This window comes from Sebastes umbrosus, chromosome 7 (assembly GCF_015220745.1).
Source record: "Sebastes umbrosus isolate fSebUmb1 chromosome 7, fSebUmb1.pri, whole genome shotgun sequence".
NCBI classification, from domain to species: domain Eukaryota; kingdom Metazoa; phylum Chordata; class Actinopteri; order Perciformes; family Sebastidae; genus Sebastes; species Sebastes umbrosus.
The window spans coordinates 19953051-19968578 of NC_051275.1; the positions used below are offsets into that span (position 1 = coordinate 19953051).

General features: G+C 41.2%; 1 protein-coding gene and 1 long non-coding RNA gene across 4 annotated transcripts in view; one reads left to right on the forward strand and one right to left on the reverse strand.

Moving 5' to 3' along the window:
* Nucleotides 1-15528, reverse strand: part of LOC119491380 — a 349936-nt gene that overhangs the window by 155593 nt on the left and 178815 nt on the right. The window lies entirely within an intron of this gene.
* The window catches only part of pde3a (phosphodiesterase 3A, cGMP-inhibited), a 60194-nt gene that overhangs the window by 40690 nt on the left and 3976 nt on the right, over nucleotides 1-15528 (forward strand). For all 3 annotated transcript variants that reach the window (XM_037775328.1, XM_037775327.1, XM_037775329.1), the window contains 12 exons: nucleotides 1106-1351; nucleotides 4815-4960; nucleotides 5046-5161; nucleotides 5308-5551; nucleotides 5788-5861; nucleotides 6073-6269; nucleotides 6627-6764; nucleotides 8561-8672; nucleotides 9633-9740; nucleotides 10258-10457; nucleotides 10885-11088; nucleotides 11303-11464. In XM_037775328.1, coding sequence (XP_037631256.1) covers nucleotides 1106-1351; nucleotides 4815-4960; nucleotides 5046-5161; nucleotides 5308-5551; nucleotides 5788-5861; nucleotides 6073-6269; nucleotides 6627-6764; nucleotides 8561-8672; nucleotides 9633-9740; nucleotides 10258-10457; nucleotides 10885-11088; nucleotides 11303-11464 — 1947 coding nt within the window. The remainder of the gene's footprint in view (nucleotides 1-1105; nucleotides 1352-4814; nucleotides 4961-5045; nucleotides 5162-5307; nucleotides 5552-5787; nucleotides 5862-6072; nucleotides 6270-6626; nucleotides 6765-8560; nucleotides 8673-9632; nucleotides 9741-10257; nucleotides 10458-10884; nucleotides 11089-11302; nucleotides 11465-15528) is intronic.

The window sequence follows — 15528 nt, forward strand, 5'->3', positions numbered from 1 at the left end:
GACTTCGCTCCAGCTCCGCTCTAACTAGCTTTGTTTGAGGGCGTGCCAAACTATCCATTATGCAAATATTTAACTTGGTGACATCACCACGTTACGGAAGAAAAGGCAGGACTTCAAACAAGGCGTTTCAGGCAGGCAGTTCGGGAGCAGTGTTTCTGTCGGGGAGAGTAACTCCCTTTGGCGTGGACTTTGGGTTTTGTAACTTTGCAGATCTTTTACATGCACAAAAAACTATACAAGACACTAAAGGAAAGGGAAAAAGCATAATAGGTCCTCTTTAAGTTTTCCATGATTGCATTGTTGCAAGATATGTGAGTTACATCCAAAGTCTACAGTATCGACTCCTTCTTCTTCATGTACCAATTGTGTCTTTAGCTTTCTCCACATTCTCATGTATGGATTGACATTGCTAATTACAATTGCTAAATGTTGCATGCATGCACTTATATATACTGTACACGTATATACACGTATGTGTGTGTGTGAGCGTGGAAATTGATTATAAGCTAAAGAGGAGCTGATTAGCACATGTTGACATTAACAGTGGAATCCATTACGGAAACCTAACATGGTTGACCTTTGACATAGGCGAGCCTTTGGGCTTGTCCGTCAATATGATGAATCAGTGACAGCTAAATGTAGGCAGGAGGGGGTGGCGTGTGTTATTCTTTATAGGAATATTGTAGGATGTCTATTGATGATGTTTGTATGGCTATGATATGTTTAAAATAATGTCATTATTCCTCACCAACCTCTACATGTTAAACCCAGGTAGCCATCATGCTACTACCTTTATTTTCAGTCACATTTTTAGACTTTCACATCAGCTGACCAAGCTGTTGCTACACCGACTGACAGGATGTCAGTTCCTTCTGGGACTGTAAAATATTAAATTTAGTATAAAGACAGATGCTCACACACAAAGCCCAGTACATACGCTGTCTCTAAACATATCCTCTTTCTCTCTCAGGTATAGAGATAAAGAAGTGGTGTGCGTCAGTGCGGTGTGACGTTTGTTCACCGCGTCATCATTGCATTACACCAGAAAAGATGAACAAAGAATGATTATCTCATCCTCCATCTCTTCCTCTTTTCTCTTCTCCAGTCGTCGGGCACCAGCGTGGTGGTGGACATCGCGGTGATGGGCGAGGCCCACGGTCTGATCTCAGACCTGCTGGCTGACCCCTCGCTGCCCCCGAACACCTGCAGCTCTCTGAAGGCCGTCAGCAACCTCCTCAGCACCCAGATCAGCCTCCAACCGCTCCACCGGCCTCGCATCCCCGCAGACACACACACCTGCTCTGACTCCGAGGACGGGCCGGACAAAGCAGAGAGACTGGCCATCCCAAAGGTTTGTCTTCCTTAAAAATGCGTTTTTGTTCATTCTTGTGTCTTTGGTTAGATGTTTGAGATAATATCCAATGGCTGAACCACAATTTCAAATTCTGATGTAAGGATCTGAATTGGAAGTTCACTCAGCAGCTAATAGGAAGCATTGATTGGCCACCCAGAATGACTTAGAAGCTTCAAGACTAATTGTAAGAATTACAGCAATTGTGCTCAATCAAATTATTCTGTTGTATAGAGCTAATTAATACAGAAAATCAAAAAGTCATTAAGCAACCTGAGGGTCGGGATCCCCGCAAATGATCCCCAGATAAATCTGAGGTATCACTTTATGAATGAAAAGATCAGAATGAAACAAGATATTATTTTTGGCTCTCCTCTTTTTTTTCTTTTTTCTTCTTGTTCAGTACTAAATATGCTTTCACCTCCCCAGGCCTCTACACTGCTCACGTTAAATAATCTGAGAAGTAGAAATCGCTTCTTGGTTGAACTGCTCACAATTCATTTCCACACTTTATTAGACCATTACCTGTGGTGTGGGTCACAATTAGGTATCACTTCATTTTAAAAGAATACTCCAAAGATTTAGCATCACACTACTATGATCTATTTTTCAGACTCACGATTGACAATTAAAAAAGAAAAATCTAAATCAAATGCAGCAGAACCAGAGATATCGTCTTTTTTTTATTCCAAGAATTCTTCTTCCTTTGTCAAAACTTGGCACCTATATTACCCATAATGCACCTCGACCGCTGACTGTTCTGTTGGAAATTCAGGTGTGTTATGCTTGCAGCAGCTAAAGCAGCCTCTAACCTGAAGCAGAAATGGGAAGTGGGCTAGAGAGGACTGGTACACTCATGTCTCTCTAAAGACCCTGACACTCCAAGCCGAGGGTCGGTCATCGGCCAATTTCGGGCTGTGGGTGAGCGTCTGTTGCCCTAGTTTTTGCATTGTGTCCCACACCATTGGCTCTAGTCTGCCTTTGTTGGAAGCTTTTAGGCCAATTCAGCATTTTGAATCGGTGGCGGAGTCCGTCGGTGAGAGAAATCACTCTGATTGGCTGTTCAGCTTAAACGAATCAGTGCACGAGAAGAAAAAGGAAGTGAGGAAAGCAAGCCAACTAGTAAAGTCAAGAGGACACACACCGAAGTTTCTTCTAATTTTTCATCTTCATCTCATCTGATCATTCCAATACACGGATAATATTCACAACAGCATGGCCATCTGGAATGAAGCTAAGTGGTGAGTGAGAGTGGCGTGAAAATGGTCAGCAAACGCCGCTTTGTTTCATGTACGTATCATAACAACAGCTCGTATAACCGCCGTCTTCGGTCTTCCGGTTTCCCTTTTTTAATGACGAATACAGACTTCCGCTACCTGCTGGTAGGGAGAGTTATTTTATATCAGGCAGGCGCAGAACAAACACATTTGTCCGTTGGCTGTCGTCTTTGTGGTGTGTTCGAGTGCAACTTTTTGGCCAAGACACTTCCTTGCCGCTAGTTCATTGATGTCGGTTTGGTGTGTCTGGGCCTTAACTCCACACCCACAGATTCTTGAATTCTTCAGACCCAACTAACGCTGCCTCAGGTGACATCACTCGAGGCAATTTAGCAGCTTTCATGAAGCTCTTCCTGGAGCCACAAAAAGCTTTATACAACTTTTTTCACATATGTAGTAGCACTCCCCAAGACTTGTAAACAGTGGAGTTCCCATTTAAACTTAAACATTATAAACAAAACTATCTCTGAATTAGTGAAGTTAGATGTATTAGCATAAGTGTGTTCATAGAAACAGACCCAGTCGTATCAAAGTTTAGTTTTGTTGTATGCTGCAGTACACGTGTACGCCCAGGTGTACCTCTTCCTGCAGTCATCACCCCCGTCTCCTCCCTCACTGCTGGCGTAGTGCTGGGCTGTAATGTAGCTAACAATGACGCACATGCTTCCAGAGGGCTTTTTAATGTTTTACAAGGCCAGTGCTTCAAAATGTATGCGTGCACTTAAGGCGGCAAGGAAACTAAATAAAGCGTGTGATGCAATGCTGGATAGCCCACCAGGAAAGTGACAAGCAGCTTTAATGCTGCCTGAGTGCACTCAAATGCTCGGCCCATGTAGTGAAACTCAATGAGGTGCCGTCTCATTTTAGCTCATTGGGGATTTGTGAGTCTGCATGAAGCAATGGGTTAAAGTTGGTGATTCAGCTCACCTTGTTGTATGGCTCTGAACTAAGGACAGAAATAGCTATATAAGGTAATAAGAAATGCTGATGACTGAGGTGCATTTGTTACTCTGGTTTTGACTTAGCTTAACGGGACAGCAAAACACTTTGTTTCATTTCTTGTTCTTGTCTTTCTCTTGGTTTAACTCCAGCAGTTCTGGCTATTTGTCAAGTTTGTAGCAGCTCTGAAACATTGAAGCACACTTATAATAATACTTCATATTACAGCTACACATTTTCCAAAGCACACCATAGGGGGTTATATTTATTTCACTATTTCAGACTTTATATAAAACGTCCAAACGATAACATGCAGCAATCCATCACAGCCAACATCCCATCTACTTCTGTTATTGTCAGCTACATTATTGCATAATAATGCAGTGCAGATGTTTCAGATCTGCACTTAAAGCTGTATTACAACACAGTAATACAATTCACAATAGCAAAAGAAGACATGATGTTCACGGTGATTGATTACCACCAAATGCCTGTTCTCTCGCTCTCTCTCTCTCCTACTCTGTCCTTCGTTCACACACGACTAGATGCCTTTTGATTAGCTGTCATTCACTGTAGTGGGGACGTATACCACAGAGCACTATGAGTTCATGTGTGTGTATGTGTGTGTGTTTATCTGCCTAAGAATTGAACAGACAAAGAGGGATGGGACATGATTTTTAAGAATCTTGAAATTTGATCCTCTGCTGCCCTCTATAGTCCTTTCTGCTTACCGTTCTCTCTCCCACATGCTGTTTAAAAAACAGGAATGGGCTGGAAGAAAAAATATGGCATCCTTCTAGTTTGATGTCTTTACCTTTTTGATGGAGGAGAAAAGGAGGCACAACAGTTGCTCTGTAGGAAAATACAGCTCTATTTATTGGTTAAAACATGCTCCCGAGGCTGAAACGTCACTTTAACTGCTAAATAGAACTATATTTGTAGTATTTGGATACTAGACCATTACAGCGGGATCAGCAGCAATTAAATCAAATACAAAGGTGATATACTGTGTATAAGAATATAGTCACATTAACAATATTCACTTCATGAATACATATACAATACATACTGTATCATAACATATGCTTTTCATACAAACACAGAGACAAGGCCATATCTTTCCAATAAGATGCAAATATTTGTAGCTTTTAATTGAAAATCCTTCAATTTTGAGATCCTGTCTAGTGCCAGTACACTGATGGTGTCCTACCTGCCTCATCCACCCCGTTTGTTTATCTGCGTTACAGCGTCTAAGACGGAGTCTGCCCCCAGGATTGCTTCGGAGAATCTCCTCAACTTGGACCACGACCACCTCAGCTACGGGGCTGCCTACCATCGAACCAGGCCCTGTACGCCGAGACCGCTCAGCCAGCATCAAACACACCACAGACAGGTAACTCTCATTCACTCACTCACTACAATCAAAGAGGATTACAGTAACTTTGACAGTGATGGGTTTTGTTTTTACATTAAATCAGTGAATCATGGAACAACTCCGTGATGATGACCATCTCAAAGAGTCGCTCCATGTCTGCCTCCTGTGCTGTCTCCGTCACCTCCAACCACCTCTACAGCAAACCACTGGGAAGACCAGGTAATTGATGTGACTTAAAAACTTAGCAAGGAAACAAATACTCAATTCAAAAGCAATTGATTGAGATAAAGATAGATAAATACTAGTATCAAAAGCAAATTACGTAAAGACTGGAACATTAAAGTCGGTGTTGCTCTCTTTTTCAGGTTTCCCCCCCTCCAACGTATCACCTCTGGGCTCTCCGTGCCCGTCTCCTCCCACCCAGGGCACGCCTGCCTCCAGCCCTACCATCAAGACGTGTTCAGTGCAGCTTCCTGAGCCGATTGGGCCCCTGACAGAACGGACCCCTGGCTCTGTGGCCCCCAAGAGCCACCACAGAGCCTTAACTCACAGTCAGAGCGCCCCGAGCTCCACCACCCCTCACTGGCGGCCTCCATCACTCTGCGGCAGGTAACATACATGCGATCACGCACTGGATTAATTCTCCTGTTACATTTCGATGAGCAGTTGACAGTTAGCACATTAGCAAACAAATACAGTGCAATATTAATTATTATTCATTTGTGAGATCCAGTGTATGGATCAAGCCCACGTGTGACCAATATCCTGGCGCGCTTTAAACAAATGAAATGAACTAGCATGTATCCTCTGAATGTGTCGGTGTTTCTCTGTTCTCTTTCCATCAGCTGTGGCAGGCCGTTCAACAATCGACTAAACGGGGTAGACTCTGTCGACAAAGTGGACAGAATACCCCACCCAGGTAAACAGCAGAGTATGATAGCAGCCTATGAGTATGATATACAAGAAAATGCTTCCAGAATTTAACCTGATTGATAAACTTAGACTATTCTTCCAGCTTATTTTCTAGCTTGATAATTTGATTCATTCAGACTGACCTCCACAACTGCTCTCATTGTAACTTTTTATAACCATAAATTTGCACGTGTTTAACTTGTGTAACGTCTCTCCAGATGAGCGCGCTGTAGCTTCTTCGGACTATGACAGCACCTACGACAGCACCTACGAGACCAACCACAGTGACAGCAGCGACTTTGCACAGAATGAAGAGGAGGGAGAGGGAGGCAAGAAGCTGCCTGAAGCGAGGGAAGGTTGCAGGGAGTATCTGGCCGAGGGCATCGTTCTTCACCCTCTCCTGCCATCACCAGAGGTAGGCAATCTTAGAGCTTGGTAGACTCAGTTATTATCTCTAATGTGCTTTAATGTGCTTCAAATCCCTCCAAAGACAACGGGAAACAAAGATGGATCATATCTTTCGATTAGGTTTTACTATAATTTAACCATTATTTACTGTCATATACTGCTCTATAAACAGCATACCTTTTTCTAAAATGCTTTCCCAAAATGCTGGAAACCAAGCAGTGGTACAGTCGGATCGTGTATATCTCCAGAGTGAATTGTGAAATGACCCTAAGCTTGTTGTTGAGCATCAAACTGTGGCGACTGAAAAGTTATTTTATTGTACTTGCAAGTACTTATCTGTATTTTTCTGACCTTTGCCTGACAGGACAAGCCCATCGTGGCCGAGGAGCCTGTGGTGGAGCCGGAGCTGGAGCCTCTGATGAGTCAACTCAACAACTGGAACTTTCCCATTTTCAGTCTCGTGGAGAAGACCCACGGCAAGACGGGCTGCATCCTCAGTCAGGTAAACACTCATTAGTGAGGAAACTTTGAAGCCCATATGACATTTATTTAATGAAAACACATCAATACTGATTCAATTAAAAGGAACTCATATTGACGGAAATGTTCACAGGTTTGTAATTAGCAGCTTAATGTGGCAATGAGGGACATTAGCTGTCATTTTAAGCTTGCAACAACAACAACAACAACAACACTATAAAATGAAAGCAAAAATCAGTGATGCATGCAGTGTTGGCCAATCAGATCCAAAAACAATTCGATGTTAGTGGATACTAGACATTTTGGTAACACTTTATAATAATCATCATTAATAAATTGTAAATTGATAGTTAATTCAACTTAAGTTAATAGCTATTTTACAGTTAACAAGCATTGAAATGGTAATTAATCATATTTACCAATTATTAGTAATTCCATAATTTATGTTATTTTAAAGGGACTATTTGTAACTTTTTAAGCGTATAAATGTAGCGGGTCGTCACACATGCGCGCTCACATATGCGCGTTCGCGTGTAGCCGCTGTACCCTCCTCCTCTGCCTGCTCGCCTTCACTCAGACAGCTCAGCTCGCTCCACCTCTAGACGTGAACGCGCGCTCACTCCACACTGCAGAAGAGTTAGTTTAGCTCTGAGAATATCTAGTGAATGCACAGGGGACGTTTGTGCAGAAATAACTGCTGCAGCTCCTCCAGACCAACAGAGGTTTTCCGTGTCTTGTGAAGTGACCGAGCTGTGCAGAGAGTTACGTTGTCTTCTCGTTACCGACCGGGTGCCGGTGTCTCCTCTGCTCTCTCCGGCTGCGGGCGAAGAGAGCAGGGAGACATGCTGCAGAGCCCCGCTGCCTCAGCCTGCACTTAGGCAGGAAAAGCCAACACTAGGATCAGATCTAAATCATGTTTATGGAGAGACCTTCGTCTGGTCAGCTAACATTACTGCCAAGCAGCTGAAATATAGAGTGATATTGTGTTTTTAGCTGACTTGTGCGGCCTCACTGTTTTGAGTGATGCTCGTTCAGGTATATTGAGAGCGAGCAAGCGCGAGCCCGACGCTGACTTTCGTTGATTTCACGGCCGCAGGTGTCGCTGTTAAGAAGCATTTCTGAAAGTTACAAATAGTCCCTTTAAGAGTTTCACTGTTGCACACATTATAATATTTTATATTGTTAATGATTACGAAATGATTTGTAAACCGTCTATAAATACTATTTGGATGGCTATTAGAAAGTTGCAACTGATTATAATACCTTGTTAAATAGTTAATAAATACTTTGTAAAGCATCTATAAACATAATTTAGATAAATAGTTAATACTACTGTCTATGGTTAATAATTGGTTTCTGGTCTGTCTGTCTAATGCTTATACATGTTTTACAAACTATTTCTTAAAGGTTTACAAATCATTTGGTAATAATTAACAAGTACTTGATATAGTATATAAAATGTTATAATGTGTGCATCAATAAGCTGTTAATACATACTTTACTAATTTAATCAGAATGTAATTCCTATCCGTTACGATACAATATAGAATCTATAAACTAATTATTTCATATTACACAAACTAATGATAAAACAACATAAATTATGGCACTTCTAATAAGTAGTTAACATTATTAACCACCATTTGATTGTTTAACTATTAACTAAAGTTTAATCATCTATCAATTTACCATTTATTAATGGTGGTTATTATAAAGTGTTACGACCTTTCTATAACAAAAGAGTGCTGTAGACTGACAAGTGACTTGACCCAACTATACATCTGAATCACAGTATGTTTTCCTCGTGTAACGTCCCAGGTTTCCTATAAGCTCTTTGAAGACACGGGTCTGTTTGAGACCTTCAGAATTCCTGTACACGAGTTCATGAACTACTTCCACGCTCTGGAGAACGGATACAGGGTCATCCCTTGTGAGTAAAAGACCTCCATGTTCATGAAATTGTTCAAGTGAATTATTGATGTCCAGCATTATCTTTATCTGCCACAAGGGGGGTGTATTGCATTGTCATAGTAATAAAACACCACCGACAGGCCTACTTTCTGCTTCAGTAATTTATGGCATGCTCTTATTGTTCACAGTTGGCAGGAACATTGAGTTTCCTGTTGGTGTTTGGTATCAGAAGATGATCATATCTAATTAACTACGGTGTTTATGTCAATTCATATTGAAACTGAAGATGTAGCTGACAAAAGCATCTAAAATCCTTGTTTCTTAAAGGCAGTGTGTAGCATTGAGGGGGATCTATTGGCAGTGATGGTGTATAATCACATGAAAATAAGAAATGTGTTTTCATCACCTTAGAATGAGCAGTGTATATCTACAAACATCACCATGTTTCTACAGTAGCTCAGAACGGACAAACCAAACACTGGCCCTAGAGAGTGTTTTCATGTTTTCGCGTCTGCCACCGTAGTTCTCCAGTGTTTTTGATTACATGATCTGTACTTCCTAACTATTTATACTGTAGTTGTTGTAACCTGTTTTTTACTTAGCACAGTTTCAGGGGGACACACTGCTTTTGTAAAAATGTCTGGACTGCTCTCCTTCAGACAGATAAGATAACAAGTAAACAGCCTTTTGTCCTGTACATTTACTGTATACAGTACAGTATTGCCTAATGCTGTGTTCTCTGATATTTGTACATGTGTCAACATGGAATTTTCACATAAAATAGACCTAGATGTTAAAAAGCAGAAGAGCATTACTTCAACAATGTTACAGATTCCTTGACTGAAAGGGGGTTTATAGTAATTTTTCCAATTTAATATTGTTCTTGAGAATGTTTAAAACTGCTCCAGCTGAGATTTCATCACAGTGGTCTTTCTGCCCTCCACTGGTGTGAATTGGCATTTTATTTGACTTTCCCCAGATCACAACCGGATCCATGCCACTGACGTGCTACATGCTGTTTGGTACCTCACCACTCAGCCTGTACCAGGCCTGCCCGTCCTGCTGACTGAGAATGGGATACACACTGGTGAGGATGTTTAATACATACTGTCATTCCTTAAAGGAATACCTCACCCACAAAATGACCATTTGTATATCAATTACTCACTCTGTGTTACTTTGAATTCTTGAAGAAAACGTTGTTTTTCTCACATGCCTCCACGGTGAACGAAGAATAAAAAAACGGAGACGAGACTATCTCAAGACTTTTCTCCTTTTTTTATTATTCGTTCACCATGGAGGCATGTGAGAAAAATGTTTTCTTCAAGAATCCAAGGTAATACGTGGTGAGGCTTACAATGACTGATAACACATATTTAATGAGCTGATAATAGTCAAATCGGGTGGTTTAAACACTTATGACTTATTTTAGAGTCACATCCTGGTGAAATCCTAGGTAAAATGAGTCAAAGTGCTGAAAGTTTCTTTCTGAACAAACAGTCTAACAGCACCAGGTGTTACAGCAGCTAATGAGGCGGCAACATTTTAGCAAAGAGCACCATCAATGACGTGGGTTGTAAGCTGTGTTTTGTTTTTGCCCGTAGACTCAGAGAATGGCATTACACCTGGTGCCACAGGCTTCCTGGTGTCCAAGATGAACTCTGTCCTGGAGGACGGCTATGGCTCCCTGGCTGGCCTTATCCCCGGCCTGGAGCTCATGGCCCTGTATGTAGCTGCCGCCATGCACGACTATGACCATCCTGGAAGAACCAACGCCTTTCTAGTAGCTACCAGTGCACCACAGGTAAATGCGTATAAACCTTTAGAACAGGAGCTCAGCAGTTTAGATGTAATTATGATATGAAGAAGAGTAAAGCAAGCTTTCACATAAATCCATTGCTTTGAGCTAAAATATTTTTGCTTAATGCCAATGCGACTTCCATTAAGGCAATATTACAGCAAAATGAATATGCAAATGTTTAGATCCTTAAATTACATATACAATGTGTGTTAATTGGAACTCCCCCAAAAAACTATATATCACCACATCTTAAAACAGCTTGAAATAACCACAGTGTGCGTGACAACCAAGAACCAAAAGACCAATAAGCTCAACCACTACAAGAAAGCAATTAACAATCAATACCTATGGTTAAACACGTAGCAGCTTAAATCTTGAATGCCAAGACTGAATGTTAATTTCACTTCCTCCTCTTGGTCGTCCACTGTAGGCTCTTCTGTACAACGATCGCTCAGTCTTGGAAAATCACCACGCAGCTTCAGCGTGGAACCTCTTCATGTCTCGACCTGAGTACAACTTCCTGGCTAACCTTGAACACGTGGAGTTCAAGCGCTTCCGCTTCCTCGTCATTGAAGCCATCCTAGCCACCGACCTCAAAAAGCACTTTGACTTCCTTGCAGAGTTTAATGCAAAGGTGAAAAAATCTGTGAAATAAACTGTAGAACAAATAAGTGACCATCCATCATCCATCTGCAATGATTGTTGTTATTGGTTATCTTCTCTCAGCTCCTGTCTTTACTCCCAGATTGTCCTAAACTAAAGCTGACAAGCAATCAGTGGGGAATTCTTTACAATCAATAGCTGTGTTTTTCTTCTTTACTCAAACCTCCCTGTGTACATCTCCCCAGGTGGGTGATGAAGGGATGTCCGGTATTGATTGGACCAACGAAAACGACAGATTGCTGGTGTGCCAGATGTGCATCAAGCTGGCTGATGTCAATGGACCGCTGAAGTGTAAGGAGCTGCACCTGCAGTGGACAGAGGGGATCGTCAACGAGTTCTACGAACAAGTACGCTTATAAATCTCCTTCATGGTCTCACTTTCAAAGTTATTAGCATTTACAGACAGACAGTGGCCGTATGGAGTGCGTGGCTGAATGAGATTGCGTGGCTCCTGATATTGCTATAGCATGGTTTGGCATTCCTAGGATGGCGAAGGCATGACTCTCCTTACTCTGCCTCTGATTGGTTTATCATGATATACTTACCCTACCCAATCTCACTTCTCATGCCTAAACATAACCAATCAAACCAACGAAGGCAAGGAGTACTAACCATCAGAGGCAGAGTAGGACGGGTCATGCCTTCCCCATCCTAGGAAAAAGAAATTTGTGCCCATTCATAGCGCGTGGCTGTTCGGAGCATGTGCCTGTTTGGAGCGGGCCGATTGCTTAACCTCCGGAAGTGGTGCTTGCAGCGCTCTTGAAAACCGCTCATTACTAGTGAAGAAGAGTTTGGTTGTAATGATAGTATATCCAGCATCCAGCTGCAAAAATGAACTGCACTCAATGAGCCAATGGCCTATAAAGGCTCACTGTGGGCGATATGCTCGACTCAGTCCGCAGAGCCCTGAATTATTATTTAAAGTTTATTAATATTAAATGTGTCCCATGTCCAAATTGCACCAACTTCGACACTGCATGTCCTTGGGTCCCCAGCAATACACCCGTCCAGTGTGAAGTCGATCGTATGAATGGTTCTCGAGATATGCAAAGGACACACCCACATAGGCAGATAGCATCTCACACATCGATAGATGGAATTGTAATGTACCAAGTACAGTCAGCGGAAATAGAAATTACAGAAATCTACATAAAAGCAAATAAGATAATTTTGTACTACATTATGTCCACTTGTATAGTAATGTCAGTTAAACAACAATATCTCTCTTAAGTTTGCTAGTATTAGTAAACATTAACCACGATAAGTTAGTGGTCATACCAGACCAAACCGGCTGGCGGTACCACGGTTTTGCTCTCTGCGGCTCAATTGTTACAACAGTTTCACAAGTGTGTCGGAAAACTACAGTGGCCTTCAGGTAACGTAAATATGTGAAAGGCTCTCTCTAGAGCCAGTGTTTGGTTTGTCCATTCTGGGCTACTGTAGAAACATCAATCATCATCAGGACTGTGTGGATGTGGTTTGATCAAATTTGATTGACAGCGACCAAAGAAACCACAAACTGTCATCAGATTGTGATAATGTATAAAAATGCTAATAAGGATAAAAATGTAACCTAATTATAATAATGTTCCAATGCTCTCAAGAGGCATTTCATCTCTTTGCTCTCTTCCTCCACAGCGAGGTCGGGGTCAACTGCTGCATAACGGCACCTCTGCAGATGATAGTGATTTGCTTTTTGCTCAGGGACCCTTCAGCAAAGTGCTTTACGTGTGCAGCTGGATGTTCCCTCTGAACAGAAATAGAATAATCAAAAGACGTGCCTGCCAGCTGATGAATTTGTTAGAGACTCCTGTAGACGGACGCCTGGCAACAAATCCTGATCTTAAATAACAATGCCTCTGATTGGTCAGCTCAGTTAGTGCCGAGCTAGTCGATAAAGATCAAATCTGATTAGCCGGAGAGATATGATCACTCGCCTAGCAACGACATGTTAGTAATAACACTAATTTGAGACTCTTGAGCCATAATTGCAGCTATTTTATGTGGTGCATTACGAAGGCAAGGATGGAAAGAAAATATATTTTTTTTCTTCTCAAAATGAAAAATCTTTGCATTTCTGTTATCAGAATTAGCAAACTCACTATCAGCATTGATTTTGTTTATATAGTCCATTTTTTAATGAGGGGAACTTGTGTAACTTGAACACTGTGTAGCAGCTAGAAACCTAATCATAGCCGCGCTGATTACTGAGGAAAACGTCCTCCCTCTGATCTGTTTCTTTTCTCCTCGCAAACCTTCTCTTCAATTCTCATAATAGCTTTTAGAAATGTGTATGTCCTTTGAGCGGGAGCATCGGGAAGGGAGGGGGTGAAGTTAGAGAGAGCGGGTGAGAGACGGAGGGAGTGCGTATGTTTTTCTCTTCAGAGGGGAGACGGATGACCTAAATGAGTCATCCTTGACAGCGCTCATTCACAGTCACACATAGATCACAAGGAACTGACACACACACACATATATATATATATATAGAGAGAGATATATAGATATGTTGCACGCACGTATGTATTTGCATTATGCTCTGCAAGGCACCACTTTAATATTCAAAAAACATTAGCAATTTCTGGTTATTGTCAATTCCCTCTTTGTCCACTGGTGCTATACATATGCACACACATCTATCACATGAACCATCAGTGCAGTGCACTGACGCCATCCAGGTATCAGGTTGCCATAGCAATGGGAGCCCTTGCCCCTGTGTCCTCCTACTGAATAACTTTAAAAGCCCTGACGTCAGAAAAAACAAACACAAATGCTCCACACATGGCTGTCACAATATATGAAAGTGCAACAGAAGCTAAATCACATTAGACACTGCAACATAAACTAGGATCCATGTCAAAATATTGGAAAATATCCCAAAATGAAAAGGTTCCTCTGTTGAGACAAATCAAATTCATACTAATGAATGAACAGGTTAGGTTAATTGTTGACTCTAAATTGCCCGTAGGTGTGAATGTGAGTGTGAATGGTTGTCTGTCTCTATGTGTCAGCCCTGCGATGGACTGGCGACCTGTCCAGGGTGTACCCCGCCTTCGCCCAATGTCGGCTGGGATCGGCTCCAGCCCCTCCGCGACCCCTAATGGGATAAGCGGTTGCAGATGGATGGATGGATGGACTAATGAATTATCATTTTTTTTTTTTTTTTATCATGAATAAAGTATTTTGCTGCTGTGTTTTGAAGATTACTGTAGATATGGCCTCGGTTTGTGTGAGGATGCACAGAGCTATCACAAATGCAATCAGCAGAATAAATCTAAAAATGAGATTTTATTGCCAGATTGATAGCTTTGTCTTTGTGGATGCTAAACAGAAAAATGGAAAGTGCAAGAATGATGAATATCCCAAGGACGAGGAAGGAACAGTCTTTATCCAGCCTCCATTTATTATAGACAATTGTTACGTGTATATAAACAGCTTCTTCAACAAATACAGTCAGAAATATCTGATATATATAGCAGGGAGTCTGACATGGTTGTTGCGCCCTGTTGGTGCATACTTGGTGGTCAGAGATAGCACAGCATATTTATGTCAGTATTTATCAGTGGTTACCTTGTGGGACCTTGTGACCGTCTCATTTATGTGTTTGAGTCCTACAGATCAGCCATATAGTTTGAATTAATGTTTTTCTATTAGTAGTCTTCTTGACCTACTTACTGTACCCATGAAGTCGTGTATCTGGGACTTTCTGTGCTCGCCAGAGGAGCTGTATAGATGTATATACTGCATATCTGAATTTAAACAACTTGAGTCATATAGAGTTGACCTACATGTGCAAGACTGAGAAATGATTAAAATGTTGTATATAAATATATTTGATATATAATATAATTTATATAATGTAGTACTTTTAATACGGGGGTTGCATCAAGAAGGGCATCTAGCGTAAAACCCATGCTAAATCAAATATGCGGATCATACAATCAGAACTCAGATGATCTGCTGGGGTGGTGACCCCTAACAGGAGCAGCTGAAAGACGAACAACAGCATAATGTAGTACTTTTCTTAATAAATTTACAAATGAAACAAATCATAAAAGTAGAGTGAAAGATTAATTTTCAAAAACACAAAATTGCCATGTATGGTGCAACAACAAAGTTAGAACACTCATATGAAATATCACAAAAAACTCTTATAAATATTGTTTTCTTATATTTAAAAGAAGTTAAAGTGTGCCTGAGCTCAACAAAGTGTCTTTTATCTTTTTGAATTAATTCAGTTGTGTTTTATGTTTTTTGACAGGTAATTAATTATGCTATACTGTATGTTTTATTTTGTAAACAGCACTTTGAAGGACTATTTTTTATGCATTTATCAGGTCTGCAGTGAGTAAAATGCCTTTTTTTCTGTACTTCATATCTACTAATTTTAAGACCGATTGCAAATTTTGAA